Source organism: Cherax quadricarinatus, chromosome 23 (assembly GCF_038502225.1).
Source record: "Cherax quadricarinatus isolate ZL_2023a chromosome 23, ASM3850222v1, whole genome shotgun sequence".
In the NCBI taxonomy this organism is placed as follows: domain Eukaryota; kingdom Metazoa; phylum Arthropoda; class Malacostraca; order Decapoda; family Parastacidae; genus Cherax; species Cherax quadricarinatus.
This window is the reverse complement of record NC_091314.1, coordinates 8,465,591-8,479,814: the sequence shown is the minus strand read 5'-3', so window position 1 is coordinate 8,479,814 and position 14,224 is coordinate 8,465,591. Positions and strand designations below refer to the sequence as shown.

Sequence of the window (14,224 nt, the reverse complement as noted above, 5' to 3'; positions counted from 1 at the left end):
TTATTATTATTATTTGTACGTCTAAGTATGTAAACTCTAAGGCTTGTGCATCTCCCAGTGTCATTCATATATCACCATCACTATTCACTACATCAATCACCATCACTATTCACCACATCTGTCACCATCACTATACACAACATCTATCACCATCATTATTCATCTTTCACTATCACTATTCATCACATATATCACCATTACTATACACAAGGTCAGAACAACAACATTCGAGGGTCACTATATTTCTCATATATTTTATTTTGACCATAATTGTGGCTGAAGATATTGCAAATTATTATTCTATTCTATTCTATTCTATTCTAGTTTGCACTAAAAAAAAAAAAATACGTAACTATGGAATTTTACAAAATATTGATGTATCTCTTCGCAGTGTTGGACGTTATCACTATTTTTGTCGGAATTTATTTGTTTTTTGATGAGTGGGTCCAGGATCTGGAAGAGGACCGGATGCGACTCCAAAAGGAGGTCCAGGAAGCTTCCTGGGCTTGTGAATCATTTTCCCAGAAAATTTGTGGGATCCCTGGGATGGGAATAATATTTAATTGTGATAGTTATACGCCCTTATGGCTCCCTGAAAGCCAGGAGAGCCCTTGGTGGGCACCAAACTCCTGGCCTGTTCTGGGAATCATCTTTAGATTGTACCAAGCCAGCAAGGATGTTGAGGAGCTGGAGATTCTCCTCAAGGAGATGAAAGAATCCTGCCGGGATAATTCATCCTCCCAGGTGATGCTAGTTCTTCTGTGGGTCGTTGTGACAGTGTTAGGAGTTTTGTACAACACCTGGCGATTCTTCCGTACCAGGTTTCTCAAGCCACTAACACATACCTGCACCAGTAACACAGTGGTGAGTGGTGAGCTAATACCTGCTACCACTGATGATGCTGGTACCTCAACACCCCTCCCCAACCCCAATACCCTCCCCAAACCCATTACCATCCCCAAACCCATCACCATCCCCAAACCCATCACCATCTCCAAACCCATCCCTATCCCCAACCCTACAGGGTATGGAGTTTTTGTAGCCAATGTACCAAGTTTGTGCAGGTACAGGACTGTAAAACAGCTTCTGAAAAAATCCGGCGGTTTAATCAAATTCATAATGCCACGAAGAGTCAGAGGTCATCGTGGGTATGGCTTTGCAATTTTTAAAAATAAAGCTTACGAAAAACGAGCACTGATGCTGGCCGGCCATGTGCTGACTGGTCCAAAAGGCGAGACCCCACAGAAAATAGACGTTGAGCCAGCATACAAGCAAATATTCCATAATGATGCAAAACCCAAAGTAAAACCACCAGTCCAGAATGCACAACACCATGGAAAGCCACAAATTCACCGTAATAAGAAAAATGTTTTAAAACATTATAACAGTAAAGGGTTTTGGGTAGTGTGAACACCCTTGCTGCTCCCTCCAAGACCAGGCCTCCCGACTACCAAGTTCCTGCTCCCTCAAGACCAGGCCTCCCAGCAAGTTCCTGCTCCCTCCAAGACCAGGCCTCCCGACTACCAAGTTCCTGCTCCCTCCAAGACCAGGCCTCCCAGCTACCAAGTTCCTGCTCCCTTCAAGACCAGGCCTCCCAGCTACCAAGTTCCTGCTCCCTCCAAGACCAGGCCTCCCGACTACCAAGTTCCTGCTCCCTTCAAGACCAGGCCTCCCGACTACCAAGTTCCTGCTCCCTCCAAGACCAGGCCTCCCAGCTACCAAGATGAAAGTCATCATCAAAGCAACAAGTCTCCTAGAAATTTAGTTGATTCCTAGGACCTTATACCCTTTCAGTCAAGTGTTTTTTGTTTGTCAAATATTAGTTTTATTTTTCGAATAAGACCATTGAACTCGCAAGAGTTATAAGAGGACAATTAGTGATTATTATTATTATTATTATTATTATTATTATTATTATTATTATTATTATTATTATTATTATTATTATTATTATTATTTGTACGTCTAAGTATGTAAACTCTAAGGCTTGTGCATCTCCCAGTGTCATTCATATATCACCATCACTATTCACTACATCAATCACCATCACTATTCACCACATCTGTCACCATCACTATACACAACATCTATCACCATCATTATTCATCTTTCACTATCACTATTCATCACATATATCACCATTACTATACACAAGGTCAGAACAACAACATTCGAGGGTCACTATATTTCTCATATATTTTATTTTGACCATAATTGTGGCTGAAGATATTGCAAATTATTATTCTATTCTATTCTATTCTATTCTAGTTTGCACTAAAAAAAAAAAAACGTAACTATGGAATTTTACAAAATATTGATGTATCTCTTCGCAGTGTTGGACGTTATCACTATTTTTGTCGGAATTTATTTGTTTTTTGATGAGTGGGTCCAGGATCTGGAAGAGGACCGGATGCGACTCCAAAAGGAGGTCCAGGAAGCTTCCTGGGCTTGTGAATCATTTTCCCAGAAAATTTGTGGGATCCCTGGGATGGGAATAATATTTAATTGTGATAGTTATACGCCCTTATGGCTCCCTGAAAGCCAGGAGAGCCCTTGGTGGGCACCAAACTCCTGGCCTGTTCTGGGAATCATCTTTAGATTGTACCAAGCCAGCAAGGATGTTGAGGAGCTGGAGATTCTCCTCAAGGAGATGAAAGAATCCTGCCGGGATAATTCATCCTCCCAGGTGATGCTAGTTCTTCTGTGGGTCGTTGTGACAGTGTTAGGAGTTTTGTACAACACCTGGCGATTCTTCCGTACCAGGTTTCTCAAGCCACTAACACATACCTGCACCAGTAACACAGTGGTGAGTGGTGAGCTAATACCTGCTACCACTGATGATGCTGGTACCTCAACACCCCTCCCCAACCCCAATACCCTCCCCAAACCCATTACCATCCCCAAACCCATCACCATCCCCAAACCCATCACCATCTCCAAACCCATCCCTATCCCCAACCCTACAGGGTATGGAGTTTTTGTAGCCAATGTACCAAGTTTGTGCAGGTACAGGACTGTAAAACAGCTTCTGAAAAAATCCGGCGGTTTAATCAAATTCATAATGCCACGAAGAGTCAGAGGTCATCGTGGGTATGGCTTTGCAATTTTTAAAAATAAAGCTTACGAAAAACGAGCACTGATGCTGGCCGGCCATGTGCTGACTGGTCCAAAAGGCGAGACCCCACAGAAAATAGACGTTGAGCCAGCATACAAGCAAATATTCCATAATGATGCAAAACCCAAAGTAAAACCACCAGTCCAGAATGCACAACACCATGGAAAGCCACAAATTCACCGTAATAAGAAAAATGTTTTAAAACATTATAACAGTAAAGGGTTTTGGGTAGTGTGAACACCCTTGCTGCTCCCTCCAAGACCAGGCCTCCCAGCTACCAAGTTCCTGCTCCCTTCAAGACCAGGCCTCCCGACTACCAAGTTCCTGCTCCCTTCAAGACCAGGCCTCCCAGCTACCAAGTTCCTGCTCCCTCCAAGACCAGGCCTCCCGACTACCAAGTTCCTGCTCCCTTCAAGACCAGGCCTCCCGACTACCAAGTTCCTGCTCCCTCCAAGACCAGGCCTCCCAGCTACCAAGATGAAAGTCATCATCAAAGCAACAAGTCTCCTAGAAATTTAGTTGATTCCTAGGACCTTATACCCTTTCAGTCAAGTGTTTTTTGTTTGTCAAATATTAGTTTTATTTTTCGAATAAGACCATTGAACTCGCAAGAGTTATAAGAGGACAATTAGTGATTATTATTATTATTATTATTATTATTATTATTATTATTATTATTATTATTATTATTATTATTATTATTATTATTATTTGTACGTCTAAGTATGTAAACTCTAAGGCTTGTGCATCTCCCAGTGTCATTCATATATCACCATCACTATTCACTACATCAATCACCATCACTATTCACCACATCTGTCACCATCACTATACACAACATCTATCACCATCATTATTCATCTTTCACTATCACTATTCATCACATATATCACCATTACTATACACAAGGTCAGAACAACAACATTCGAGGGTCACTATATTTCTCATATATTTTATTTTGACCATAATTGTGGCTGAAGATATTGCAAATTATTATTCTATTCTATTCTATTCTATTCTAGTTTGCACTAAAAAAAAAAAAATACGTAACTATGGAATTTTACAAAATATTGATGTATCTCTTCGCAGTGTTGGACGTTATCACTATTTTTGTCGGAATTTATTTGTTTTTTGATGAGTGGGTCCAGGATCTGGAAGAGGACCGGATGCGACTCCAAAAGGAGGTCCAGGAAGCTTCCTGGGCTTGTGAATCATTTTCCCAGAAAATTTGTGGGATCCCTGGGATGGGAATAATATTTAATTGTGATAGTTATACGCCCTTATGGCTCCCTGAAAGCCAGGAGAGCCCTTGGTGGGCACCAAACTCCTGGCCTGTTCTGGGAATCATCTTTAGATTGTACCAAGCCAGCAAGGATGTTGAGGAGCTGGAGATTCTCCTCAAGGAGATGAAAGAATCCTGCCGGGATAATTCATCCTCCCAGGTGATGCTAGTTCTTCTGTGGGTCGTTGTGACAGTGTTAGGAGTTTTGTACAACACCTGGCGATTCTTCCGTACCAGGTTTCTCAAGCCACTAACACATACCTGCACCAGTAACACAGTGGTGAGTGGTGAGCTAATACCTGCTACCACTGATGATGCTGGTACCTCAACACCCCTCCCCAACCCCAATACCCTCCCCAAACCCATTACCATCCCCAAACCCATCACCATCCCCAAACCCATCACCATCTCCAAACCCATCCCTATCCCCAACCCTACAGGGTATGGAGTTTTTGTAGCCAATGTACCAAGTTTGTGCAGGTACAGGACTGTAAAACAGCTTCTGAAAAAATCCGGCGGTTTAATCAAATTCATAATGCCACGAAGAGTCAGAGGTCATCGTGGGTATGGCTTTGCAATTTTTAAAAATAAAGCTTACGAAAAACGAGCACTGATGCTGGCCGGCCATGTGCTGACTGGTCCAAAAGGCGAGACCCCACAGAAAATAGACGTTGAGCCAGCATACAAGCAAATATTCCATAATGATGCAAAACCCAAAGTAAAACCACCAGTCCAGAATGCACAACACCATGGAAAGCCACAAATTCACCGTAATAAGAAAAATGTTTTAAAACATTATAACAGTAAAGGGTTTTGGGTAGTGTGAACACCCTTGCTGCTCCCTCCAAGACCAGGCCTCCCAGCTACCAAGTTCCTGCTCCCTTCAAGACCAGGCCTCCCAGCTACCAAGTTCCTGCTCCCTCCAAGACCAAGTTCCTGCTCTCCCGACTACCAAGTTCCTGCTCCCTCCAAGACCAGGCCTCCCAGCTACCAAGTTCCTGCTCCCTTCAAGACCAGGCCTCCCAGCTACCAAGTTCCTGCTCCCTCCAAGACCAGGCCTCCCAGCTACCAAGTTCCTGCTCCCTTCAAGACCAGGCCTCCCGACTACCAAGTTCCTGCTCCCTCCAAGACCAGGCCTCCCAGCTACCAAGATGAAAGTCATCATCAAAGCAACAAGTCTCCTAGAAATTTAGTTGATTCCTAGGACCTTATACCCTTTCAGTCAAGTGTTTTTTGTTTGTCAAATATTAGTTTTATTTTTCGAATAAGACCATTGAACTCGCAAGAGTTATAAGAGGACAATTAGTGATTATTATTATTATTATTATTATTATTATTATTATTATTATTATTATTATTATTATTATTATTATTATTATTATTATTTGTACGTCTAAGTATGTAAACTCTAAGGCTTGTGCATCTCCCAGTGTCATTCATATATCACCATCACTATTCACTACATCAATCACCATCACTATTCACCACATCTGTCACCATCACTATACACAACATCTATCACCATCATTATTCGTCTTTCACTATCACTATTCATCACATATATCACCATTACTATACACAAGGTCAGAACAACAACATTCGAGGGTCACTATATTTCTCATATATTTTATTTTGACCATAATTGTGGCTGAAGATATTGCAAATTATTATTCTATTCTATTCTATTCTATTCTAGTTTGCACTAAAAAAAAAATACGTAACTATGGAATTTTACAAAATATTGATGTATCTCTTCGCAGTGTTGGACGTTATCACTATTTTTGTCGGAATTTATTTGTTTTTTGATGAGTGGGTCCAGGATCTGGAAGAGGACCGGATGCGACTCCAAAAGGAGGTCCAGGAAGCCTCCTGGGCTTGTGAATCATTTTCCCAGAAAATTTGTGGGATCCCTGGGATGGGAATAATATTTAATTGTGATAGTTATACGCCCTTATGGCTCCCTGAAAGCCAGGAGAGCCCTTGGTGGGCACCAAACTCCTGGCCTGTTCTGGGAATCATCTTTAGATTGTACCAAGCCAGCAAGGATGTTGAGGAGCTGGAGATTCTCCTCAAGGAGATGAAAGAATCCTGCTGGGATAATTCATCCTCCCAGGTGATGCTAGTTCTTCTGTGGGTCGTTGTTACAGTGTTAGGAGTTTTGTACTACACCTGGCGATTCTTCCGTACCAGGTTTCTCAAGCCACTAACACATACCAGCACCAGTAACACAGTGGTGAGTGGTGAGCTAATACCTGCTACCACTGATGATGCTGGTACCTCAACACCCCTCCCCAACCCCAATACCCTCCCCAACCCCATTACCATCCCCAAACCCATCACCATCCCCAAACCCATCACCATCTCCAAACCCATCCCTATCCCCAACCCTACAGGGTATGGAGTTTTTGTAGCCAATGTACCAAGTTTGTGCAGGTACAGGACTGTAAAACAGCTTCTGAAAAAATCCGGCGGTTTAATCAAATTCATAATGCCACGAAGAGTCAGAGGTCATCGTGGGTATGGCTTTGCAATTTTTAAAAATAAAGCTTACGAAAAACGAGCACTGATGCTGGCCGGCCATGTGCTGACTGGTCCAAAAGGCGAGACCCCACAGAAAATAGACGTTGAGCCAGCATACAAGCAAATATTCCATAATGATGCAAAACCCAAAGTAAAACCACCAGTCCAGAATGCACAACACCATGGAAAGCCACAAATTCACCGTAATAAGAAAAATGTTTTAAAACATTATAACAGTAAAGGGTTTTGGGTAGTGTGAACACCCTTGCTGCTCCCTCCAAGACCAGGCCTCCCAGCTGCCAAGTTCCTGCTCCCTTCAAGACCAGGCCTCCCAGCTACCAAGTTCCTGCTCCCTTCAAGACCAGGCCTCCCAGCTACCAAGTTCCTGCTCCCTCCAAGACCAGGCCTCCCAGCTACCAAGTTCCTGCTCCCTTCAAGACCAGGCCTCCCAGCTGCCAAGTTCCTGCTCCCTCCAAGACCAGGCCTCCCAGCTACCAAGTTCCTGCTCCCTTCAAGACCAGGCCTCCCAGCTACTAAGTTCCTGCTCCCTTCAAGACCAGGCCTCCCGACTACCAAGTTCCTGCTTCCTCCAAGACCAGACCTCCCAGCTACCAAGATCAAAGTCAACATCAAAGCCACAAGTCCCATAGAATTTTAGTTGATTCCCAGGACCTTATACCCTTTCAGTAAAGTGTTTTTTGTTGGTCAAAAATTAGTTTTAATTTTCGAATAAGACCATTAAACTCGTAAGAGTTATAAGAGGACAATTAGTGATTTAATTATTATTATTATTATTTGCACGTCTAAGTATATAAACTCTAAGGCTTGTGCATCTCCCAGTGCCACCACATGTGGTGGCACCATCACTGTGGAAAATAAATTTCCATAATTATACTGTATATATTTTTATAATGTAAATATACATGATTAATGCATTACTGTTGTTCTAAATTGTATTTTGAATAGAACCAACCGGGTTCGCCCTGCGCCTCCGCCTGCGCGGATGTGCGGGGGGGATAGGTCGAGTAAGGGCGTGAAGAAGCGGGAGTGTTTTGAATGTAGTGAGGAGGCTGTGAAAACATGGGATCAGGAAATTGGCGTTCACGGCCGCCTAAGGATTAATATAGGCCTCACTTCCTAATAGGAAGTGTCGTAGCTGTTCCTGGTGAAGAGTGAGGGAACGTGATTTACGGGACCACCGTAATAAAGTGGTAAAATGAGTGGATAATAGCAGGACCGGGGGTGACGGGTGGGCCGCCATGGAATGTGTCCAGGGGAAATTACCCGTGAGTTAATCCTCACTCATCGGTCTCAGATCTTAATGGAGTGACCTCTAATGTGTATAATAATTATGAGACATTAAATCGTCTTGTGAATTGTAATGTAATCAGTGATAATAACACTAAGTTAAGGAATCGTTGAAGTGATATGAGCTGCCATTCCCAGAGTGTGTGTGCACATGTTTACCTCGTTGTTCCTGTCTTGAGGATAGTGAAGTTTTTATGGAGTCACGACTTCTAAACCGGGACAAACCAACGGATACCTCGTCCTGCTGGAATAAGACCCGTGTCGGTGTAGCAGGACATCAAAATGAGATGGTGAATGGAGGAAATAAGGAGCATCAATCACCCACAGCTAAGTAACCTTTCTAGTTATAGCAGACTGATACTGGCCAGTTAGGTATGTTGTAATTGGATAGGTTATTATTATTATTATTAAAGATTAGCCGGTATTCTCCCGGCCCGGGCCTTTTCCAAGTGGTGACCCGGCTTTGGCTCCCTCTTTAGGGAGTGTCTGAGACCTAAGTCTCCCATGGGAGGAGGCACAAGTACCTCCTCATCTTTGGGACCAACTGTCCCCAGGCCTAGCCACAAGCTAGGCCTCTCTGGTCTGCCATCCCCGCCCCAAGGGGACAAATGGGAATTACAGTCTTGTGAGCTAAAGGCTCGGGCTCAGGCACCTACCCTACCCTAGAAAGGCTGGGCATGGTGTCGATGATTTGGATAGGTTATGGGTGATCCAGCTACATCAAGTCACCACCAGAGAATATCTGGTAAGTGGTGAGATTATGTACATTTTTTTTCCTTGATGGATATATCCATGTGTAACCTACCCCCCCCCCCTTCATTCAGTTAAACTAATATAATCTATACAGTCCACAATTAATTAGTAGCGCCGTACTTGTGGGTGCTATCCAATCTATACTGGTCTCGGATAGATATGGATAAGATTGTGAGGTCTTTTTTGGGTTATCCTAGGTTCTCTACACATATGCTGCTATGTATGATAATTCTATGTAACTGTATTGTGTATACCTGAATAAATTTACTTACTTACTTACTTACTTACGAAGGCCCACCTCCAGTGACCAGAGGTGGTGAAGTTTTCTCACATGTCTACACGGGGTGACTACGGTAAATAATATAGTGTTGTCTCCCAATGAGATTACTCGTATGCATGTAATGTTGAGGTACGTACAGGTAGTCACCCCTAGAAAATTTTCCATAATCACTATTCGCTACATCTATCACCATCACTATTCACCACATCTATCACCATCATTGTGGAGTGAGAGCAAGGTAACTTTTATGAAGGAAAACCAGTTAGCTGGATTCGAGTCCTGGAAGTGGGAAGGGCAGTGCCTGCAGTCTGAAGGAGGGGTAGGGATGTTGCAGTCAGGGGGTAATCTAAATTGTGATATAAGAAGGCTTCTGGCAAACAGCAGTTGAATAAATATTGGAGAATGTGTTTCCTTTCTTTGGGCTAGACCCTGCCTTGGTGAAAGATAAAACCATTGAGGTAAAAAAAAACTTGTTCCTACCTTCCAGAGTTAGCTAGAAAAATGAAAATTCTGGGTGGATTGGTTGTGGTGAAGGTAAACTATCTTGTAAGTCGGAGAGTTGTGGAAACTAAGCTAAAATAAATGTATTATAGAATTGATTTAATGTAGTAAACTAGTTGCTTTTGGTTGCTGCTGGAGGCAACTACCATGGGCAGAAGTTAAATTGTGTACCCTTTCGGCAAATCATGATTCCATTATGTAGAACACTTGCACCTTGAACACCACTTTTTAATCTTTGTACCTTTCTAAGTGATCTTCAGAAAATATAATTTTACTTATACATAGTGTAGGGTATTGACAATACTCTCCTTTTATGCACTATTTTTTTCCTCCTAACCTTCTAGCATGTGGCTTCTGGGGTAATACTCCTCCATTGCCAGATATTCTCGTGTCTCATACCAAGGATTTCATGACCGAGTCATATATTTGATAGCTATATCAGCAGGTAGAACTTTTTAAGCAAATGCTGCTTATTGTCTAAGTACCATAAAGAATAAAAAGGCACAATACCGTGATTAGAGCAATACACAAATAACCTGCACACGACATTTCATTCCAATGACATTTTATTCCAACTTGGAGCATTAGTTAGTATGTGACTGGTTAATGGTCCAAATTGGACCGAAACGTCGTCATAGGTTTTTCTCCTATGTGTGGGTTATTTGTGAACCATAAATACTGTACTCAAGATAATTAAAAGATATGATGTAGGGAAATGGTCGATTAAATATTAGGCCACTTGGCATACTTGAAGAGAATATTAAATAATAAATAAACAGCTAAAAATATGCATACTACAGCTGTAGTGTGGAATCTGAAATATAGTCGATGACCTTTTAAATAATTAACAGGTGCTCTTAGATACATTGCTAGAAAACCTTATGTTCTAAGAAATTTATGTGTAACATTTGTAAATAATCATTGAGCACAATCCTTAATGAGATCCTGTGTATGATCTTTTTCAGAGTTGACCCCGATGAAACTAGGGAGGCCAAGCCCATGATGACACTCTTCAGGTCACTTGTTCTATTTAGGCTGGAATATTGCTGCACACTAACAGCACCTTTCAAGGCAGGTGAAATTGCTGACCTAGAAAATGTACAGAGAACCTTCACGGCGCGCATAACGGAGATAAAACACCTTAGTTACTGGGAGCGCTTGAGGTTCCTGAACCTGTATTCCCTGGAACGCAGGAGGGAGAGATACATGATTATATACACCTGGAAAATCCTAGAGGGACTAGTACCGAACTTGCACACGAAAATCACTCACTACGAAAGCAAAAGACTTGGCAGACGATGCAACATCCCCCCAATGAAAAGCAGGGGTGTCACTAGCACGTTAAGAGACCATACAATAAGTGTCAGGGGCCCGAGACTGTTCAACTGCCTCCCAGCATACATAAGGGGGATTACCAACAGACCCCTGGCAGTCTTCAAGCTGGCACTGGACAAGCACCTAAAGTCGGTACCTGACCACCCAGGCTGTGGCTTGCACGTTGGATTGCGTGCAGCCAGCAGCAACAGCCTGGTTGATCAGGCTCTGATCCACCAGGAGGCCTGGTCACAGACCGGGCCACGGGGGCGTTGACCCCCGGAACTCTCTCCAGGTAAACTATTAGTTTCATCTTGTTGTTTAGCTTTTTAACCATCCATGCATTTCCCTGGAGAGAGTTCCGGGGTCAACGCCCCCGCGGCCCGGTCTGTGACCAGGCCTCCTGGTGGATCAGTTTTGCATACAGAAACGGCACTACTAAATTCGAGGGTCCACTGTATTTTTAAATATTTATACAGTAGTGTACTGTATACATGTATTGTAATAAACAGAATAGAGGAAATCAGCTCTAATATACATAGGTCAGAGATCCCATTGTAAGTCCGAGTCGTCGCTAAATAAGTAAGTCGCTAAGTGAGGAGAGGCTGTATTGTCTAAAACTGGCCAAATTATTGACTTCTGTGCACATTATAGGATAGTTCTGATAATTAAATGGGTAGTTTCTTGTTCTTACTAATGAAATAACTAGGAACTGGGTTGAACTGAACTTGGAACTGGACTCAAAGTGGGTGAAATCAACAATGTCAACTTTGGGCTTGCGTAATTCCGTAAGCGTCCATCAAATTTTTGCATTTATGGTGACATTACCTTCAGAAAAAAGACTAATTTCATAAGAAAAAATTGTTGAGGTGGTTCGGACATGTAGAGAGAATGGAGCGAAACAGAATGACTTCAAGAGTGTATCAGTCTGTAGTGGAAGGAAGGTGGGGTAGGGGTCGGCCTAGGAAAGGTTGGAGGGAGGGGGTAAATAAAGTTTTGTGTGCGAGGGGCTTGGACTTCCAGCAGGCATGCGTGAGCGTGTTTGATAGGAGTGAATGGAGACAAATGGTTTTTAATATTTGACGTGCCCTTGGAGTGTGAGCAAAGTAACATTTATGAAGGGGTTCAGGGAAACCGGCAGGCCGGAATTAAGTCCTGGAGATGGGAAGTACAGTGCCTGCACTCTGAAGGAGGGGTGTTAATGTTGCAGTTTAAAAACTGTAGTGTAAAGTACCCTTCTGGCAAGACAGTGATGGAGTGAATGATGGTGAAAGTTTTTCTTTTTTCGGGCCACCCTGCCTTGGTGGGAATATATATATATATATATATATATATATATATATATATATATATATATATATATATATATATATATATATATATATATATATATATATATATATATATATATATATTATATATATTAAAAAATCAACCCTTTCATGTCAGTGAAAGGGTTAAATATGAGTCCTGTAATATTCCTTTTCAAAGTCAGGAGGCCTGGTCTATGAGCAAATTCATTGGATAGTGATCGTCTTGGGGTCCACTTTGTCAAGAAGTTACTTCCTTATCTCTGTGACTCATTTAAAATGTTCATTTTCCATTTTTGTCCTGTTTCCCCTCCCCTTGCAATTTTTATCCACCTATTTGATAGCTTAAGAAAGAATGGGGCATCAGTGAATGTAGAATCAAAATCTTTTGTTCCTACAAATATATGTTTATTTGTTTTGCTTTATGGAGCATATTACTTTTCCATTATATGTATGTATCTTTCATTTTATTAAGACATTTAGCATAAATAATGTTGATTGCAACTCTGAATGAAATGTAGATTAAGTAACACATTACAGCACCATATAATAAGTATATGTGCAGTACTTAATGTAACTTTTTTTTTTTCAGATCATTGCCATCTGTGACTTTCTCAACTATTTACGATACATTAAACTTGGTCTAGTCAAGAGTTCGAGTGAGTATGCAAGCATAGATTCATGGTTTTGCATCTGTAATCTTTTGATTTTCTTGAATTTTTAAATCTGAACTTCAGTATAATTTCATCTTGTAAATAACTGTTCCAAGGATTGTATATAACATTTTACTGTAATTTCAGTCTTATTAATAATTTCTTTGCAAATTCACCATGCTGGGTCATATTAAAGATTAATCGCTTTCATACCATTTTGATACTGTTAATTTACATTTTTTCTCAATATACTAAATTTTATTGTGCACTTTTTTTTTTTTTTTTTTTTTTTTTTTTTTTTTTTTTTTTTTACAGAGTGTACAGAGTGTACCATTTCTATCAATACAGTTATTAAATTAATTTTTTTTTTGTGGTCCCCTTACTTTAGTAGGAGAGGACCAACTCGGCCTGTTCACTCAGTAGCACATAGTTTTTTTACTTTTATGTACTGTATATATGGGAGCAAAGGGCTAGTAATCCCTTCTCCTTTATAAACTACTAAATGTAAAAATAAGATAACCTTTATAGTTTTCTTCTTTTTTGGGTCACTCTGCTTCGGTGGGAGACAGCCAGTATGTTAAAAAAAAAAATATTGTAATAAAAAGGGGTTCAGTGCTATTTTTCTTCCTAACAATTACTAATAGTGTGTTAAACCCAGATAGTATCATAGGTTTTACTTTGTGCAATAGCACATCTTTAAATAAGACTAATTTATTATTTTTTTCCCCTCAGTTCATGATGTGTACTGGGAGATAGTGAAGCTTCGACGCCAGATGGCTCTGGCACGTCTGGGATTTTGAGCTTCCTCAGTCATTCATTTGCTAAAGTTTTGTTGTAAATCACTAAAAAATGCCAAAAGTGTTCTGGCATATTTTGTATTCATTATATACATAACAGTAAATGAACATAGATAATTATTATTTATCAGTTAGACAAGTAGGAATTTGGGACACCTAGGTCGCAAAAAATGTCCCCCTTTGATACCTACCACTGTCATATCCACAAGTTGCTCTGGACCTATTAATTATAAATGAAATATACATCACCAGGAATTCTGGTAAATATATAAATTTGTGGACTGTATATTAAAAATAATAAATGGTTATATATATACACAATTACATAACAGAAGGAAAATATATCTTAATATCACTCACCAATTTGACTGGAGATTAATGTGTATCATAC

The 14,224-nt window shown here is 41.0% G+C and overlaps 1 protein-coding gene across 1 annotated transcript in view; it reads left to right on the top strand.

The window, feature by feature from the left end:
* The window catches only part of LOC128685786 (guanine nucleotide exchange factor for Rab-3A), a 226,125-nt gene extending 212,222 nt beyond the window's left edge, over positions 1-13,903 (top strand). The window contains exons 8-9 of the mRNA XM_070087858.1: positions 12,976-13,042; positions 13,769-13,903. Of these exons, the coding sequence (XP_069943959.1) occupies positions 12,976-13,042; positions 13,769-13,836 (135 nt within the window). The 3' untranslated portion in view covers positions 13,837-13,903. The remainder of the gene's footprint in view (positions 1-12,975; positions 13,043-13,768) is intronic.
* The last annotated feature ends 321 nt before the right edge of the window (positions 13,904-14,224 follow it).